The sequence below is a fragment of the Haliotis cracherodii genome, unplaced genomic scaffold (genome assembly GCF_022045235.1).
Source record: "Haliotis cracherodii isolate W230 unplaced genomic scaffold, xgHalCrac1.p SCAF_13, whole genome shotgun sequence".
NCBI classification, from domain to species: Eukaryota; Metazoa; Mollusca; class Gastropoda; order Lepetellida; family Haliotidae; genus Haliotis; species Haliotis cracherodii.
The window spans coordinates 18,380,433-18,401,472 of record NW_027266268.1 but is presented as its reverse complement, the minus strand read 5'-3'; the positions used below and the strand labels follow the sequence as shown (position 1 = coordinate 18,401,472).

The 21,040-nt window shown below is 37.8% G+C and overlaps 1 protein-coding gene across 4 annotated transcripts in view; it reads left to right on the top strand.

Moving 5' to 3' along the window:
- Positions 1–21,040, top strand: part of LOC139459694 (neurogenic locus Notch protein-like) — a 107,406-nt gene that overhangs the window by 55,386 nt on the left and 30,980 nt on the right. For 3 of the 4 annotated variants that reach the window (XM_071241324.1, XM_071241323.1, XM_071241322.1), the window contains exon 7: positions 20,763–20,885. In XM_071241324.1, the coding sequence (XP_071097425.1) occupies positions 20,763–20,885 (123 nt within the window). Of the gene's footprint in view, positions 1–3,110; positions 3,406–20,762; positions 20,886–21,040 lie in introns of those variants that run through there. The other variant, XM_071241325.1, reaches the window with a different exon arrangement.

Below are 21,040 nucleotides of genomic sequence, written 5' to 3'. Positions count from 1 at the left end.
TACTAACACACAACTAGCAGGTGGGAAAATAAAAGCAACAAAACCTTTTCCATGTTCATAAGAAAACCTGGCTAAAAGCAGAGTCGATTGTACAATTCTGATTTTATCATGAGCATGTGTTTTTTATGAATCACTGTCAAATGATGAGAACAGCAGGTGTTAAAGGATAGTTGTCTCCTTATGTATGAAGAAAGAAGGACTGGAAATCTGAAACAAACAATTCTTAGATAAATATTGCTCCTTTGAGCATACTGATATTTTAAACAGAATTTGATACAAAAATATCTATCGTAACTACTGTGTGTAACGTCATGCAGTAATACACCCAGAGCCATGTGATTCTCAAAACAGCTATCAGTTTTATAATATGATGCATTTGAACACAAATTTTTATCTTGCAGCAAACAATTACTGAAGACAAATAGTTAAGTTGCTACTCTCATGATTAGGATGTTTTTTTTGTCGAACTCGTGTTGATAGAATCAGTGGCTAATTCAGCCTCATATATGACTTGTCCTATTGAGAACTCCCAACTTAGAACTGTCGAACGGTTTCCATTATTTCTGCGCCAACTAATTATAAATAGTGCCTTCTGATAGCTGTTATTGCATTTATTCCCCATTATTTGTGAGAGTTTCTACGTTGCTGCTAATGGGTCAACTATGCTGCCCAAAATGCACCGTTTTTCTTAAGCTAACGATCAGGTTTGTTGATTCTGATGTAAAAACCTACTCAGAATCTGGAATAAGCCTCCTATTCAAGGACAGGTAACTCTCAGGCAAACACACTGACGAAGTGCTTGCGATCAGCCCCTATAGGCAATGGTGTGGGCTGCGATCGACAATCCATCCTGCGGAACTTCTAGGGGCTAGTTATTCACAAAGACAACACAAATGCGGAGCTCGAGTCCACAAAGGATTTGTTTGTTTCGAGAACAACGCATACTTTTTCCATAAGACAAACACATGGTTTAGAATGCACCCATTTCTCCCAGTGATATCATCCTTTGAACTTGTCCTAGGCCAGACAGAGTTTGGATGGGGAGTAAGGAGCAACACAGCACATCTAGACGTAACTGAAATGGACATAAACTTCCACCAACTAGCCAAGATGGGGGGTATTTCAGCAAGGGTGTTGATTTGAGTCTCAGCTGCATGGGAAAGACCTCTGCAACATTTGCATCCAGATTTGGTGATTGATAATTTACCGCTGTTATGCTTGTGACTTACAACAAATGGATACCTCGGGAGGCATGAAGAATCTCGCCCGCATCCACTGGACATTTATTAGAAGTCAGATCAATCTCATGTGTTTTGGGGCACTTGATAGTAATATTTGTGTTTATGATCAGGCCTGGGTTGTTTATAAGTTCGAATGAGTTATTCATTAAACGCTTCAAATGTCATATTGTTGATATGGATACAGTTATGAACAGAACTAGTATCCTGAGTTAAGTTACACTAAACTGAAAGAGCAGTGAAGTGTGTTGGACATGTTCTAACGTGATTGTTTTTTCAGTAATGAATACATATCTAGAGGAAATTAAGTATATTACTTACGTTTCAGTTTATTTTCTGTGTAGGAAATAATTGTCACTATTAAAAATCTGTTTTTTGGGGGGGTTTAAATGGGTTGACTGGTAGGTAAATATATTTATTGTAACAAACTTCCAATTTATGTTTACAATTAATTTTGTAAATTAACATTTTGAAACAAATGTAGCACCATTTGAAGAAAATCTCAATTTCATAATGAAGCTGTAGATGTTGTTTATATGAAACAATTAGTATAACAGTAGCAGGGAATTGACAAGTACTCAGACTGGCTCGTGTCAACATTCAGTCATTAATAGAATTAGTTAATGAATTCTGCTTGTCAGGTAAGAAGTGTCAGGCAAGGTATTGTCTTCAGGCATAGCTTGTTAACTCAGCTGGAACACCAAGTAGAGCGAGACCAAACCTACACTGTTACACATAGACACTGAGTACTGTTTCATGTGCATATCCGGGAAATTGACAGCCTAAATGAAGAATTTGACAATTTGAGTACAGATTGTCCTTGTGTTGTGTTGAGGGTGACAGGAAATCTGCATGGTGTAGGCAGGTCACACTTGACTGAATCTGTAGAATATTGATGTTTTCTTTGAACAATGGCTGTGATGTTGTGTTGCACCTGAATGACTTGGCTAAAGATAGTTATTACATACTGTGACGGTGCTGGCTCCATATGGATTTTCAGGAGCTGTTCTGGTGTGCTGCAACCCTGTGTGTGATGATGGAATTGGACGCTCAGGAACATGGCTATATATAGTGACAGTTAAAGAAGAATTGTTTCTTGTTTTGTTGGATGGATTGTGTTGATACATTAATTCTAAGTGTTATAGGATATAAGTAATGTTGTATATCCGTGAGATATCTCTCTAACTTGCCGAGTTAGACAATAGTGGGTGGGTGATAAGTTTCAGCCGGACTTTCCTGATGATTCAAAGTGATGTCAGAGATTGAGATTGTTATTGACGATGTTGGAATGTCATGGCGTTCTGAGGATGATATCACTCCTTCCTCAATGATATCACTTGTCATAACCATCTTTCAGTCAAATATGAAAAATCAATAGAGTTTTGATAATCTCTTTTTAGTGTGAAAATGGATCTCATCACCAAAAATCAAGTGATGTTTTTTTAATGGAATGAATATTTGTTCCTTAAGCCGAAGGAAAAGAAGAGAAAAACAGTTTAAAGATAAAATAACATGTAATATAAACAGAGCTTTAAGAATCTTTTGTGCCAGAGTCTGTCACCCATTGCAAAAAGTTTAGAAACCGGAGACAAATCAAGATCTTTCAAAAGTCTTATTTTCACAAGCACAACAATAGTCAGTCCACCACTGACCCAGGGTCCGACTGTCATCAACAGGTAGAAATACCTGCTACTAGTGTCCATTGAACACAACTGATTTGTTTGTGCGGGGAGAAAAGGTCCCCCTTGTAACAGCTGTGAGCCTAAGCTGGCTGGTCCCCGAATTCTATTGTGTGAGAGAGGGGAGCCTTATTACAGGCAGCCCCAGTGCTGTGATTACCATTTGAATAGGCCACTTCCCTTCTCCCAGCCATGTGACCGGGCCATAATTGTCGCTTGCGATGTGAAACTCTTGTGCTCGCTCAAGCGAGGACTAGGAGAGACAGACGAGCTTTGCCCTATGTGCTGTGTGACTGGGCTGTGTGTAGGCATTCAATGGTTGAAGACCACGGACACAGATTTGTTGTGGGATAAACTTACGTACAACAGGGATTGTTTGGTGTACTAGCCCACTCTTTGGATATTTTACTGGAATATGTCTTAACTAACAATGCCTGGGATGTTACTCAGCTCCTTTTGGATACTTGGAGTGGTTATCTTCTTTGGAAGTAAGTATTTCATGTGCTGTAGAAGTTTGAGAAACTTTATCCCACTTGCACACATCTGTTGATTGTGGCTGTCCTAGTCTACAAAGTTCACTCTCCCATTTCCACCAACCCCAAACAGATTTTACAATCTGTACTACAGCTATGAAGTTTATTACAATCTTAATGCTTCAATTTCCGTGCAGACAGGTTGACTTTGTAAACCTAAAGCATAGAAGCTGAAAGTTTGTTGGCATTTTCCCAGGCCTTCCCATGCAGCATGGGTTCTCACAGTGCTGGCAGCCAAGAAGTAGGGCTGAGAAATTCAACCTGGGAGCTGCCTTCTCTGTGATGCAATGCGTACTTATAAACACTTGTAGATATAACAGATTACTTACTAGTTAATATCAGTCCCCTTGTATGATAATTAGTCCTCTCCAGGACTGTTTATGTTTATATATACTGTTTATGGAACAAGCTTGTGAGGAGTGTTACTTGGACCGAGAGTGTACAGAGGCTATGTCTGCCATGTTTGTAAACATGTACTTGTTGATTTTGATGTACTAAGTATACTTATAACGTTATGGGAGGTAGGGTGGGTACACTGGGAGTATTATCTAGCCTCTGTTATCAGGTGTCCATGTTATATCGGGTCTGTTGATTCATCGTTATGACCAGAAATCACAACAGATCTTAACTTGAGGATAAATGTTTCGTTACTCAGATCTCTTGCCAAATGATTTGATTTTAGGTATGGATTGCCTTCCTGATGTCATTGATTGACATTTATTACAGCAGACATTGAACTTAAATTGTATATAAATTTGGTATTCTTGTTCTGTGAGAAACAACTGTCTTTGAAAACAAAAAGTTGACTTTTTGAAAAACAGTAGAGAGAATGTGTGTATGTTAACTTCTTTATTATGAGGAACACAACGTTTCAGAGTATATGCACAGACCTATATTGTTCCGTGTTATAGGCTTACTTCATCAGGTGTATGATTTGGTTGGTTGGTATGTTGTTTAACGCCGCAGGGGAATGAATGCTAGGATGCAGGGAAACTGTTGGCTTCACTTGTTAAGTTTCCACCTTTGTTATCTTATTATTTTGTTGTTTTTACCTGTACATGTAAATGCTCTCTGCCTCATAGCATTTATTCACCTGAAGAATGAGACCTAGAGTCATAGACCTAGAGTATGTAGGGAAGTAGACTGACAGTATGGATGTAGACTGGTTGTATGTATGTAAGTAGACCGACAGTATGGATGAAGACTAACAGTATATAGTAATGTAGACTGTCTATACATTGATGTTGATGTATACAGACAATACTTTGGGATATAGAAAGAAGATATGAAGGGATGTAGAGATGTAGAAGACAATATGTGGAGAGGTAGACCAATAATATGTGGTGATGTAGACAGATGATGTGTAACAATGTCGACCGACAATATGTAGGGTTGTATATGTCGACCGACAGTAGGTAGGGATGTAGATGTCGACCGGCAATAGGTAGGCATGTAGATGTCGACCGATAATATGTGGGGATGTAGATGTTGACCGGCAATAGGTAGGCATGTAGATGTCGACCGATAATATGTGGGGATGTAGATGTCGACCGGCAATAGGTAGGCATGTAGATGTCGACCGATAATATGTGGGGATGTAGATGTCGACCGGCAATAGGTAGGCATGTAGATGTCGACCGATAATATGTGGGGATGTAGATGTCGACCGGCAATAGGTAGGCATGTAGATGTCGACCGATAATATGTAGGGATGTAGATGTCGACTGACAATAGGTAGGCATGGAGATGTCGACCGACAATATGTAGGGTTGTATATGTCGACCGATAATAGGTAGTCATGTAGATGTTGACCGATAATAGGTAGGCTTGTAGATGTACGACCGACAATAGGTAGTCATGTAGATGTCGACCGATAATAGGTAGTCATGTAGATGTCCACCGATAATAGGTAGTCATGTAGATGTTGACTGATAATAGGTAGGCATGTAGATGTTGACTGATAATAGGTAGTCATGTAGATGTCCACCGATAATAGGTAGGCATATAGATGTTGACCGATAACAGGTAGGCATGTAGATGTTGACTGATAATAGGTAGGCACGTAGATGTCGACCGATAGTAGGTAGGCATGTAGATGTCCACCGATAATAGGTAGGCATGTAGATGTACGACCAACAATAGGTAGGCATGTAGATGTTGACCGATAATAGGTAGGCATGTAGATGTTGACTGATAATAGGTAGGCATGTAGATGTCGACCGATAGTAGGCAGTTATATAGATGTCGACCGATAATATAAAGGGATGTAGATTTCGACAGACCATATGTAGGGATGTAGATGTCGACAAACAATATGTTGGGATGTAGATGTAGACAGACCATATGTAGGGATGTCAACATACAGTATGTAGTTCCTGGTTGTAGGGTTATCCATTTCGTGTGTGTGATATTTCATCCCTACATCACAGATATGACCATTAATGTTATGGGACATTAAAAACATCCAGGAGAATGTAAGCATATACTCCAATGAATATCATCTCTGAGAAGAAAACATGGTACCTTGCTTGGCACTGTTACAAGGAGTGGTGGTTTAGTCCTGTGGTTGAAGCATTTCCTTGTCCTGCTGAAGACCAGGTTTCTAACCCATAAAGGAACATTGTGTTTCTCCTATCATTGTGAGGCTGGAATATTGCTGAACCTCACTCACTCATTGTTACAAGCCGTGGGATCAGTGCTATGTGAAAGGAAGTCTTAACTGAATACCTCTTGCAACATTGTTGTACTACGTAACACTCAATCTGGCCACACCCTCTTCTGAAGGAAATAACCATCTGAAATCATCTGCTCATGAGTAAAAGGTCATGCAAACCAATGCATAAAGATTATAAACTGTGATGACTGCAGTTAAATCTGACCCCTAACACTACTTCCGCGATGACCTTGTGTTTATATACATGTACTTTTATGACTTTGCAGTTGTGCACTTTCTCAGTCAAAATATAGATTGTTAGTCACATGATAGATTTTTTCAGTTTTTGTGGTATCAATTTTGTATTTTTGACAGAAAATGCAAGTATTTGATAAAAGAAATTATATCTACCTGAAAACAGTTTTGTTTTATGTATTTTGTATATTGGTAGTGTAGTCTTTGAAGAATCTGGATGACTTGAAATGAAGTAAACAAAATAAAGAAACTCTTATCCATAAAAGTTTCATGTTGACGTATTGCAAGTATGTTGAGTGAACGAAGCAGTTCTATCTCAGAATAGTTTATGTTGTGTAGAGTAATTATACAGAATAGTCTTGAAAGGTCACAGTTTCACATCCAGGTTAAGGAATAGTTAACAAAAACAGCTATAGTTTCAGACCCACTAATTCGAATAGATTCACATGAAGAACACAACCTTTCTTACCCAGGTCATTAAACAAATAGTTGTCTCACCCAGAACACAAAACGATTAGTTTCTTAATCAGGCCTCAGAACAAACCCTTACAAGGATTTCAAAATAGTTGGTTTTTGACTCAAAACAGAAAACAATATATTTCTCACCCAGGTCATAGATCAATAGTTTTCCTTCCCAGATCACAAAACAATTATCTTCTAAGTCGAGTCACATGACATTTACTTTCTCACATAGTTGAAGGAACAATGAGTTGTCTATCCTTGGTCACAGAACAGTTAGTTGTCTCACTAGGTCAGAACTGTTAGTTGTCTCACCAGGTCACAGAAGTGTTAGTTGTCTCACCAGGTCAGAACAGTTAGTTGTCTCACCAGGTCAGAACTGTTAGTTGTCTCACCAGGTCAGAACTGTTAGTTGTCTCACCAGGTCACAGAACTGTTAGTTGTCTCACCAGGTCAGAACAGTTAGTTGTCTCACCAGGTCAGAACTGTTAGTTGTCTCACCAGGTCACAGAACAGTTAGTTGTCTCACCAGGTCAGAACAGTTAGTTGTCTCACCGGGTCACAGAACAGTTAGTTGTCTCAACCAGGTCAGAACTGTTAGTTGTCTCACCAGGTCAGAACTGTTAGTTGTCTCACCAGGTCAGAACTGTTAGTTGTCTCACCAGGTCACAGAACAGTTAGTTGTCTCACCAGGTCACAAAACAGTTAGTTGTCTCACCCAGGTCACAGAACAGTTAATTTCTCACCCAGGTCACGTGCACTGGGCAGTAATACAAGTAGTACTAGTAGTAGATTGTTTATTAAGGTGTTACACACACTTGAATGTGAAGTAAATGCACAAAATATACATACAAAGGAAGTTTGTCAAGCCACAAATTGCCTTATGAGATACTAAAAATCAATTTGTTGTGGATAGATGCATAAAAAGTGACTCAAACTTAATACTTTACCTTTTAACTAAAACAGAAAAAAACAGGAATATATGCTACAACAGATGAAACCCATTAAATGATCTTATCTTGGTGACACAAACTAACTGTTAGGCTAGAAACAGCAGAAATAAAGCTCAGTAACATACAGGGTAAATGATAACTTGCAGCTGAAGGTCAGATTTCCTCCTGTTAAAAACTGACCCAAGTTTTCCAAAACACTGCATTTGTGTATGTACATTGTACTGTGGCAGCATCAGTTTGATTGTGTAGTACTAACTGACTGCTTAATGCCATTAATGCCTGAATAAGCCTAAACTTTGTAACAGATTCAAGTGAACAGAGGAGGCATCTTTGGAGAAACAGATCTGCAGGCAAGTTATAAGCTCTGAAAAAAGAGGACATAGGGCTCGATAGGATCATTTTCCCACACTCTGCGTCCAGGCTGAAAGTGGGTCAGGATATATGAGAAGATGTTTTGAACTTGGAGTTTGCGGGGCTACTAAGTAGCTGAATGTCTCTCTGAAATTGGTAATGACAAGTTGCAATAAAGAATTCTTGAAAACTGCTTGCCCCTTTCCCAGAGCTCTTGAGATGATTGAGTTTGTTTTAATTAATTTATTGAAGTAAATTTTGATGAAATGTGTCAACATGTGGTTGCTCCCTGTTTATGAATATTAATAATTGTCACGCCTGATAATCAAGCTTACTAGGCAACAATAGATGCTTGTTTATCTACTGGACTTATGTCTTATTATCTGTATTTTTCTGTGTTAAATCTTTCTCACTGACTGAAAACCATATTGATGATAGGATACTCTTGTTCCTATAGTATAATATGCAAAATTGTGTCATATGAGTGGTTTGATCTGCCATTTAAGCAAGATTATGAATCATAAAGACCTTGTATTGAATGTAATTGGTTTGACATATACTCAGCCCTCAATTACATGGGTATTGCATTAAATATTTATACAATACAATGAATCAGGATGGTTGGTAGGCACAGGTTTTACGACTACACCACATTTCATTGGAATAGTTTGATTATGTGCTAAGCTGTTTCTGAAGAATAGTTTTCAATTGATTGAGTATCAGTAATCAGCTGTAGTGTGCTCTTTAGATATTTTGTGGTAATTGCTATTGATGGTTGAGATAACATGTTTTGATGCTTTGACTGGTTGATTTATGATTCTTCGCAATCAGAATATATTTATGTTCTCCTAGATTTGATATTGTTTTGTTTTTTATAAGTACCAATTTATGTGCATTTCAATAAGTTTTGTAACGGCTTTCTTCCTGAAAAGGTTGAACAGTGCGCAAGATTTTTTGTTTAATTTTTGTTCTTGCCGCACTCAGCAATATTCCAGCTGTGTAATGTTAGCCTGAAAATAATCGAGTCTGGACCAAACAATCCAGTGATCAATGTTTTGAGCAACATCCCACACCATCAGGGTATGATGACATACTAGCATCCTAGTCACCAAGCTTGACCATCCAATCCATTTGGTCACCTTTGACCAGCATAGGCTGCTAAGGACCCATGTGTCAGTGACAGAGTAGCCAGAATGGAGTTCATTAAGCATTCTTAGTACAATGGAATAATGAGGAAACTGATACAATCTATTTCATGTATGATGATAGTTAATCTTTCAACACTGCACCAATTTGTATATGGTCAGCATGAGCATACAGGCTTGAGAGCATTGCGACAAGCCCTATCTACCCCCGGAAGGAAATAGGTTGGTTCAAGTCAAGAATATCCTTTTGTTAATGAATTACTTATTGATTAGTTATACTTGGCATAACAGAGTTGTCACCTTACATGCGAAGGCTTGAGAAATTTCAAGTATATTTTCCGGCATGTAATAACTTGTAATTTTCCCAGCGAGTTACGTGCTTGGCATCAAATTAGCCAGTTTGCCAGTAGCTGAATATGTTTGAGGTTAGTGTATGCTGAGAATAGCATTCATGTAAGTGTTTGACACACAAAGAGGGATTTTTTAAAGGTGGCAATGTATAGCTAAGAATAATCAGAACCACATTTAGAGATGGGATGATTTATGAAGGGATTCTAACCATGTAATTCAGTTTTACCGAATTTGAACATCTTTATACCAGAGTAAGAATAGGAGTCAGGAGTCCAACACTAATAGCAATATTCCTGATATATCAAGGTGGCGGGTATACAGTAAAGTTTGGACCAGACAAGCAGTGGTTAAGTAGTAGTAGTCGTCGTCGTCGTCGTAGTAGTAGTAGCCGTCATTGTAGTAGCCGTCATTGTAGTAGAAGTAACAGCAGGAGTAGTTTGGGCCATACAACCAGTAGTTGTAGTAGAAGAGCAGTAGTTGTTAAAGTGGTAGTACAAGTATTTGGTATCTTGTCATAAGAGGCGATTGACGGGATCGGGTGTCGCTGACTTGGTTGATGCATGTCATTGTATCACAAATGCGTGGATCGATGCTCATTATATCAATCAATGGATTGTCTGGTCCAGACTCGATTATTGACAGACCTCCGTCATATAGCTGAAATATTGTTGAGTGTGGCATTAAACAACAAACAAATATTTGGTGAAGTAGTAATAGTTACAGTTAAGTAGTAGTAGTAGTAGTAGTTGTAGTAGTAGTAGTAGTAGTAGTAGTAGTAGTAGTAGTAGTAGTGGTAGTAGTAGTTAGTGGAAAAGCAGTTGTAACAGCAGCAGTAGTAGTTAGTGGAATAGCAGTTGTAACAGCAGCAGTAGTAGTTAGTGGAATAGCAGTTGTAACAGCAGCAGTAGTAGTTAGTGGAATAGCAGTTGTAACAGCAGCAGTAGTAGTTAGTGGAATAGCAGTTGTAACAGCAGCAGTAGTAGTTAGTGGAATAGCAGTTGTAACAGCAGCAGTAGTAGTTAGTGGAATAGCAGTTGTAACAGCAGCAGTAGTAGTTAGTGGAATAGCAGTTGTAACAGCAGCAGCAGTAGTTAGTGGAATAGCAGTTGTAACAGCAGCAGTAGTAGTTAGTGGAATAGCAGTTGTAACAGCAGTAGTAGTAGTTAGTGGAATAGCAGTTGTAACAGCAGCAGTAGTAGTTAGTGGAATAGCATTTGTAACAGCAGCAGTAGTAGTTAGTGGAATAGCAGTTGTAACAGCAGCAGTAGTAGTTAGTGGAATAGCAGTTGTAACAGCAGCAGTAGTAGTTAATGGAATAGCAGTTGTAACAGCAGCAGTAGTAGTTAGTGGAATAGCAGTTGTAACAGCAGCAGCAGTAGTTAGTGGAATAGCAGTTGTAACAGCAGCAGTAGTAGTTAGTGGAATAGCAGTTGTAACAGCAGCAGTAGTAGTTAGTGGAATAGCAGTTGTAACAGCAGCAGTAGTAGTTAGTGGAATAGCAGTTGTAACAGCAGCAGTAGTAGTTAGTGGAATAGCAGTTGTAACAGCAGCAGTAGTAGTTAGTGGAATAGCAGTTGTAACAGCAGCAGTAGTTAGTGGAATAGCAGTTGTAACAGCAGTAGTAGTAGTTAGTGGAATAGCAGTTGTAACAGCAGCAGTAGTAGTTAGTGGAATAGCAGTTGTAACAGCAGCAGTAGTAGTTAGTGGAATAGCAGTTGTAACAGCAGCAGTAGTAGTTAGTGGAATAGCAGTTGTAACAGCAGCAGCAGTAGTAGTAGATGTAGTAGTTGCTGCTGACTATGGCAAGGCATATCTCTGTGGTTGTACTGGGTGACCTGATTGATCCGTACACGAGGTATACAATGCCACATACACCTGTGCTAACAATAACAACAGCATTAAAACTGCACCTACATCTTCTTTGATTATCCTTGCGTTTTAACATTAGTGATGGTACATTTAAAAGCGTCACTGGTGTCATAGAATAGAGCGCTTTAAACATTCACCAGAGTTTTAGTGATAGATATACAATTTTGTATCAGGTTGGTTTTTCAAGAACTGTGGCTTGTCAATTTTTAAAAGTATGATTTGAGGAAGCAGTTGACAGCAGGAATATTTAAAATTTGTCAAGGGGATCAACTGAAACTCTGAAATATATAACATAAAAAATATTTCCTGTAGAGAATCAGATGTTAAAAAAAAGGACAATATTTTTCGCCCGAATTGTCATTGAAATATCAGTCCCATGACGATTCCGTGTTAGAATAGGTCTTCAGCAACCCATGATTGTCATAACGGGTGGTCAGGCTTGCTGACTTGGTTTATGCATGTCATCGTATCCCAATTGTCACTGGATTGTCTGGTCCAGACTTGATTATTTACAGACTGCCGTCATATAGCTGGAATATTTCTGAGTGCGGAGTTAAACAACAAACAAACAGAAATTATTGTAATATCAACAGTTTGTAAATAGTACTGTTAGCCAGCTCATTGAAACCCACACAACAAGGAGCTGAGAATATAAGACTAATGAGATTCCAATCTTCATACCTCACTAGTTCAATTTGTTTACTTGTCAAAATATGAATAACAAATTGATAGCTGTGCAGTATACAGACGTGGGAAATTTGGGAATGGAAGAAACCAGGTCGTTGAGGAACTGCTGATTGTCGCACGAACATCCTGTCCAATCTCAGGCAAAGGGCAATTACTGCAGCAGCTAGTGTAGCCATTATAGTAGGCCAAATTGCTTGCAGTTTATCATAGGGAGACCAGCATAATTGAGGTAATTCTGCTCCCTGTGTTGTGGAAAGACATGCAGAATAGTTGCCAGTGTATGGCTTATTGTAATAGTAGGTAGTATGTCGTTTGGTATACATGCTCGGGTTTTCTTGTGTGAAACACAAAGCTGATTGAATTTCTTAAGAATTTTAAAGTACAGGTAAACAAAAGGTCGAGGTAAATTACCTGTTCACATGCTAAGATTAACGGGAAATGCCAGGATTGATTAGCATTTCTATGATGTTATCTTTTTTGAGCCAAAGTCATTAAGTTCAGTAGATTTTGAAAATGGATTTCCCATGCCTTTGGTAATTTTTGGTGTACATTTTCGACTGAAAATCTAGCCACATAATTTGTATATTCTGGCACTTAAATATCTGAATTTTTGCCCCCTATTGTTGTACGCAAAACTATTTTTTAAAATGTATTTTGCTGTAATATGTTGTTAGGTAATCAGTAGAGCAGGACAGAGATGAATTAATGACAATCGCTGCAACACTCAAATCAACTTGGACTCTGATTCACCTTTCAAGGCCATAAAAAAACAAAGGTCAATATTTAATGTGCTCTGCTTTGAATTCCATGCAAGCCATATTCACAACAAAAAACTAAATATTGACATATCTTGGTGAATCCACCTGAGTCTCGGAGGAATGCTTCTTAAGCTCATCGCTGTTTACTTGCAGACTGAATTCCAACAAGTTTCTTCCAACTTTTTGCCATAATTTTTAGCCAAGGTGTATTTGTAACTTTGCATCGAAATATTAAACCCTGTTCTTGGAAAAATCCTTGAAAGTCTTATTTATCGATATTATTCCTGTTTCTAAAAAGGGGTTAAGGGTTGTTGCCAAGATAGCCTTAGTCTTCTCCAAGGGCAGAGCTTGACTGTGCCTTTGTTTTCAGGCCACGTGTCAACATTTGAAAAGTCTGTTAAGTTCTGCCTTTTGCCTTTAGCCAAGATCTCCTCTGAAATCACCTGTAGGTTTTTCCTACTGTTGACAAGTGTAAATCATTTTGGGAAATTGACAGTTTTTGATGGGTGACCTGTGAAAAGTGTTAAACAGTCATTACCGCTCTGTTGTTCAGTAGAACAGCTTGAGGGGATCAGTGTAATTAATGAACTGTTTGTCTGGCAGGCATCAATCTCTGGGCAATTGAAATACCTGATTAGGCTTTAATGTCTGGCAGTTCCATCTATTTATCTTTCTTGTTTAATCTCATCTTTTGTTAATAATCTTTTGTTGATAAGATATTTTGAACAATTCAGCATCTTTCATAATTTCAATCGTTTTCATCCTTAAATGGTCCTGTAATTTGTTAATTCTCATTTTTCTTTTCCTTATGAATATAACCAAGAAAATAGATTATGATTGGAGATGAAATTATCGTTCATAAATTTCTGTTTCAGTATGAGAAAAAATGTTTCTTGGAATATATTCAAAGTAATATATTATCAAAACATTCATTTTTATTGCCTTTTGCCAAATTAGGGTTTGAATGTGACAGTTGCCCAAATATACAGGAAGTCACTTGAAGAGGAAGAGATAAAAAGTGGCATGGAACCCTCTTTGTCCACAGAATTCAAAACTGAAAACAGATGTGGCTTGGTTCTGGCTTTCTTAAATTCAGATATATTTTTTACACAGATAGCCAAAGATAACCAAATGTGCAGCGTTACTGGAGACTGTTGCCATGTGGCTGTATCGGTTACATTAACATATTGAAAAGGTCTTTTCCAAGTTGACATCACTACCCATGCCTTAGAATGATGATCTCAGTTGAATGTCACATGTTTCCATATCTGTTTCATCCACATCTTCCAGCATAGAAATGTGTTTTTATCATAATATTATGTTTTCTTTCTGACCTGGTTTCTGATATATACAAAAAAAATTATCTTGATGTGTTAATGGATTTGAAAATTGGTGACTTTGTATGTGAAGAGTAATGGCGTGATTGCAAATGCATTTAAATTATTTGCCCAATTTATTTTTCTGATTCTAGTTATAAATGTGATATTTGATGCCAGTGTGGATGAAGCTAGGTAAAGTTGATATGAATTGGTAGGTGTCATCTCCCACCATAGACAGGAAAGCATAAAAATCACAAGGTCCTCCCCTTAAAAAAGTGTCACTGCGTGGAGGTATGGGAGACATGGGCTGACAGGCATTGTTGTTGGGTCTGGTCAAGTGGTCACTTCCATTGTTCCCTGTCGGGTTACTCGTTAAAGGCTTTACTATTCACCTGTCGGCAGGTGCACTAGGGGCTTTCAAGGGCCCTGGACAAGCCTAATGGTCTCAAATTACTACCTGTTTTGATTTACTGTTAGTGGCTGTGTGATGGAATTCTAGGCTACAGAGGGAATAAGTAGACTTGCACAAGTCTCTATGGCAACAGTTATTAGTTTAAGTCATAATTTTCTAGATTATATAAATAGTAAGAACAAGTTGTCCCTATAAGAGACTGTATTGTCTGCTTATCTCGACTATTGAGGATAGAATTACTACATATCCATGGACTTATCTTTCAGCAAAGCCTTGGAACAAGGCTAGGAAATAGGCAGCCACCTTTTGTACTTTCACACTGTGACCTCAAGCTTTTACCTGGCATTTTCCCATCAACTGCTTCAGTAGAATATTAAATATGTGAATATTTCAATTAAGAACATATTTCATATCTCTATAATTAGTATGATTAATATCTTAGAACTGATGTATAATATGTAATTCAGTGAATAATTTTGACATGCCTTACAATGGAAATTGATAAAGTGTTTTTTGTACATTTGTTCAAAATTGTTTGGGATTTAATTTGATGGGATATTTTCTGAAACAATTTAAGGCTATTATTAAGTCTTTTTTAGACCCAGTTTTGTAAAGCACAGTGTTCGCACATAACATTCATGCATCAGTATTGTCCAGCCAGGGGCATTCTGGGTATATGGACATTTAAAATTATAGTGGTGCCATAAACAACCCGAGGCCACACTGAACCCCACCCCCCACCTCCTTCTGCTTAAACCAGTTCTGATGTAATAGTAAATAAAATTGCATAAGTGTTTTACCTCCTATTAAAGGGCAGATAACCCAGTCAGTAATGACTTTAATTACCCCCTGCAGCATTAACAAGTGGTCAAGGAAGCATGTTGCAGTTGTGATTTGTTTTAGTTTAGGCTGTAAAAGTGTCACCGAAGTAGTTGATTGAAGTCCTTTATATCAATGGATATATTACATAATTCTTGAGATTATTTTTTACCTCTATCTATTGAAAGTGTCTTGTTCACCGGTTAGGCTGGTGTCCTTGTCATGATTTATCACAATGAAATTCCTTTGATTTTGGTCAGGTTTTCTTTGAACCTATTAATGCATTGAAGGTGTCTGGTTTATGTCTAAAACAATATTTATTAGTGTTAGTTGGCTGGTTAATGTCTAAAACAATATTTATTAGTGTTAGTTGGCTGGACAGCAATGAAGAGGCTATAGTTATTATTTTGTAGAAATTCAGTTTATTCGAGTCAGTTTGTTCAATAGAGCTGTCACATAATTCATGTTTATTTCATGATCTTATATTATTGAAAGTGTCTTGTTTGTAAAATGATATTGTACTGGAAAACGATGAAGCAGCTATAGTTATATATACGATTTACAAAGGGTGGCTGAAAAGTTCTGATCTGAACCATTATGAATGTTCAGTACTCCCTGAAAGTTTTTGTATATTAGGTGCAATAGTTTCCTTGCTTTCAAGCACCATTTGAACCAAATACACAACCAGGCATCATATTTCTGCAGCCATCTAGACTAGATATGTGGATCGATGCTCGTGATGTCCATCACTGGATTGTCTGGACCACACTCGATTATTTACAGACCAACGTCTTATAGCTGGAATATTGCTGAGTGTGGCGTTAAACAACAAACAACCACCAACTATTGACAAAAATGGCTGAATTGAAAATGGATGGATCGTGAAATTAATTTGAAATATGGCCTTTAACCTTAGGGTATTAAGTTTATGGTCATATCATTGTCCAAGTTGATTGTCTTCATCCAGTCTGGCCATCAGGGCCAATTACCTGATATCAAGGTTCTGTTCATTCTGATCAGGACCTGTACGTTGCCATGACTGTTATTGAGAAGACATTTGCACACTGATCATTTCAGGATGATAAATGAATCCCGTGAAGATCCGGGGTAGAAAAGGACTCCAGCAACTTCACTGGATTGTCTGGTGCCAACTTGACCGCCGCCATATAGCTGAATTATTGCTTAGTGTGGTGTTTAACAAACAAACAAACAACTCATATGGCATGACACTGGGATGCTCAGTTAAAGCATTCTCCAAACACATTGTCTCATCCTCCACAGAGGCAATGATCAAAGTCCATGATTTTTATTTCAACTGAAAATCTGGATATGTTAACAAGACAGAGCTTATTTGAATACCTCTCCCAACATAGAAATCAGGTAATAAAGATGGGCAAGGTGTTTACAAAATATTTACTCAAAAATACCTTGATGGTCAATTATCAAGCATGATCAGCAGTGTCCATTTTGATAGTCAGGGGCTATAGTTACGGGTTTTTTGCATAGTATAAACTACTACATAATGTACACAAGATACATATTTATTATATGTGAGAGTTTGATGTATTATTTGTGCTTGTGATGGTGGAATATTGATAAACTTTACATAAAACCAGACTCACTCACTGTTGACTGACCAGTTAATGTAATAGTTAATAACAAGCACACCTATCAACGTACAGCAGTCATGACATGACACTACGTTTTAGCATGTACCGTGTACATATAAGCAGTTTCAGAATAAGGGTGACCGATTATTTCATACTCTTGACATGCTCAGTCCTTCGAACTACATGCTTTCACAACAACACGATATTGCTGTCACATTGATCGTGACTGTTCAAGCCCACAGCTTTTCACTGCAGCTTTTCATAATTTGGGGCTTGGGAATTGTAGAGGGTAGTGACGCACTTAGTCACCTGGATTATTAGGCTGTGATGGAGAAGGACAACATGGTCATGTAAACCACAGATCTGTGTAGGAGTGGATGTGTCATACTATGTTAACATTCACTGTGTGGGGTTGGTGTTTGTTTGGGGACATTTGTTTTATTTTGGTTTACATATTCCACTGACTGGAGTTAAAAGACACAGTCAGAAATGTAATACAATTTCCTTATTATTCATGTTTGATGGATCAGAAAAATAAAGAGGTACAACCAAAAACACACAGGGTGAAAGTTGGTTTAACTTTCCAAATAATTGATTGAATTGAATTTTCTCAGAAGTACATACAGGTTACAATACAGTAAAACATTGTAAAACATTGCAGTTTTACCAACTAAGTAGACTGACCAAACAAGTTCATGACATATTTTGTTTTTTGTTTATATCCCAACCAACCCCTGCTAATATGTTTGCAAAAGTCCGGAAACATTTAACATAAAAAGTGTGGCCTGAATGTTGTAAGACATATTTGCTAGTTACTGCAGCACTATTCACTTAAGCAACAAGGTATGAACAATTAGTTAATGTGGTATAAAACACTACTTGTTGTAGTGTCACTCACTCACTCACTCACTCACTCACTCACTCACTCACTCACTCACTCACTCGTATTGTTAGCAAACATAAAAGTCTTTTGATCTGATATATTCTGTTAAAATGTAAACTATGTTAGCAGACACACTCTGTAGGAGTCACAAAGAGCGTGATGAATGCCGTGTTTGTGAATGTATCGGTTGGTTGTATTGGATTAATGAAGGTTCCACTGGCAATGACAGACAAATTGAAGGAGGGCTGATCGTGCCCTGTCAAAACGTTGTCCATTTACATATTGGCGTTGTGACTGACAACAAGAAATTCACAGCGGTCTCGGACAACATTTAAGAAAACACCTAGGGAATTGCACGATTTGTTGCTTAACTCTACCCAAAGAACTTGGTGTTTAAAGCAATCGTCTCTCGTCATGTTCACCTTGACTGGTGGAATGTTTAATCGGGGCAAACATGTCGTTTGTGTCTTCTTCCCTTCTTGCCATCTGTACTATAGTGACTCATGATCGCTTGTATGGTTTCTGAGATGTGCTCAGCGTAAGTTCTTATAATGAGATGAGAATGTTTGAATAAGAAAAATAGCTACATTACAGTCCTAGCTTGGGAAAATGTGGACTTCGTCAGATGCCTTGGCTGATAAACATACTCCTGTGTTTGTGCCGTATCCAATAGATCTGTCTTCAAGATGCTGTGAAAGACATATGTCACAAGCCGGGTGTACTGGGTTTTCATGAGCTGAATGGGGTCGGAGAACCTTAGATCATTTGTAAGAGCTAAGTGGTCTTGTACAGCTTTTGACATTTGTTAGACCCGATTGGTCTGGTATACACTTAGACCTTTGGTCATAACTGAATGGTCATCGGCACCCTGAGACCTTAAGTTAGATCTGAATGGTCTTGTGCATCCTCAGACCTTCATTAGAGCTGAATGGTTTATGCACCCTTAGACCTTCATTAGAGCTGAATGGTCTTGTGCACCCTCAGACCTTCATTAGAGCTGAATTGTATTATGCACCCTTAGACCTTCAGTAGAGCTGAATGGTCTTGTGCACCCTCAGACCTTCATTAGAGCTGAATTGTATTATGCACCCTTAGACCTTCAGTAGAGCTGAATGGTCTTGTGCACCCTCAGACCTTTGGTTAGAGCTAAATAGTCTTCTACAGTCAGCCTGTACAAGGTACACATTTATTAACTTAAAACAAATTCTTTGCATTGACTCTACTTGTGGAAATGAGATCTAGTTATATAAGATTCTTCAGCAGACCTCTAGGGTTTAAAAAGTTTACCAGTTTCCTTGGCTGACTTGTGCGTGTTTTTACAAAACAGCAATGGGCCAATCAGATAGCGAGAAATATTATTAAGTAATACTGATTAGCTTTGTATCTCTAGCCTTCTATATCAAAAACACACATATATGTCTGTAAGATACATTGCTTTGGTATGAGGAGCTGTATCATTGCTGTTTGACATTGGACCATTTCTTCTAATTGTTGAATAATTATTGGTGATTTACATAATGAAGAACCTGTATGTGTTCTTTAAAGACCATTGAATGTTTGTTGTTTGTGTTAACTTTGAAACTGTCTCAAACCTCTTTAGAAACTTATTCTAGGATAAAGTAATTTTCTGTTCTGAAAATGTTTGTAAAAAGTTATATGGCATATGGTCATCAACAAAAATTAATTTTCAAATGCTTGTAACTGTTTTACTTAAAGTGTTAGGTTTTCCTTTCTGTCATTGACTTTAATGTATGTCAAATACTTGGAACACTTATTTTTGAGAAAGGAAATTGAATGATCTTAGTTAATTATGATAGTAATCATCGATTATGCACTATTTTTGAAGTCTAATTTAGATTCTTCATTCATAACTAGTTGTTACAGAGTAGTACATTGGCACATTTCGACAGGAAGTCAGTGTTTAACATCACTACACACTGTAGATTTTCTTCGGGGGAACAAAGAATTTCCTATGCAAACAAGAGGAGTTTGTTTAGTAAACAGCCAAATAGCCGTGGGTTTTGTAATCCAACAAAATTTGTGTTGCGGTGCCCAGAACACAAAGCTGTAAGTCTTGGGCAAAACTGTCAAATCAAATCTAGGCAAAAGTTCAAATTTAGATATCGGAAAAATGGCCCAATAAGGGATACTTATCCCCTTGATGAGTTGTTGGAAGGTAAACAGTACCTGTGTACTGCAGATAAAAGGCTCAAACAATCGAGAAAGATTGATTTTGATTCGAGATAAATATTTGGCATTTTCAGCGGTATTTTGATTGACTTTATTAAGTCAAGGGCAAGTTCTCTTAACCAGGCTATGAAAGGTGTTTTTACTCTGGTACTTTGTTGTTTTGAATCAGTTTGATGTTATGTAACATCAAACTTCGTTCATTGAAATACAAGGTCTTGTTGGTAACGAAAGCTTCCAATAATGCGACTTTGGCCATGATGAATTTCCCTTGTCTACCTGTGATGAGCAGTTTGAATACCTTTGATCTGTGAAATAAAACTCACGAAATATGATTGTCTAAATTAAAAAAACTGTTTTATGTTTTTTATAAGTACAAATTAAACTTCTTTCAGCAGTTCCATATTTGATTGACATTTAATGCAGAAACATACAAATGTATATCCTTGATCGTCCTCAAAAGCGAGTATACATTATTTCAGCTCAATGTTCAGTTAATTGTTTCATCCTTGGTGTTTAATTAGAACATGAAAGAATTCTTTTCTCAGTGACCATCAAAGGTAAAATATTAGATAATTTCATATTTGTCTTTCTTTTCCAGGTTTCCGAGGACGTAATTGTCAGATCAATGTAGACGACTGTGTGAACAACCGCTGTAATAATGGATCTACCTGCATAGATGGAGTGGACAGTTACACCTGTCACTGCCCACCTACCTATAAAGGTAAGTTTCTTCTTTTGTGAGGACTAAGTGATGTGATGTAGCCTAATGTCTGAGGCTGTCTTGATAAGCTGAAGATTTAAGGTCAGTTCCTCACATGGATAGTAATACTGCTATGTGTGAAGCACTCTTCTCCCCATCCCAGGGGCGGTCGGGGA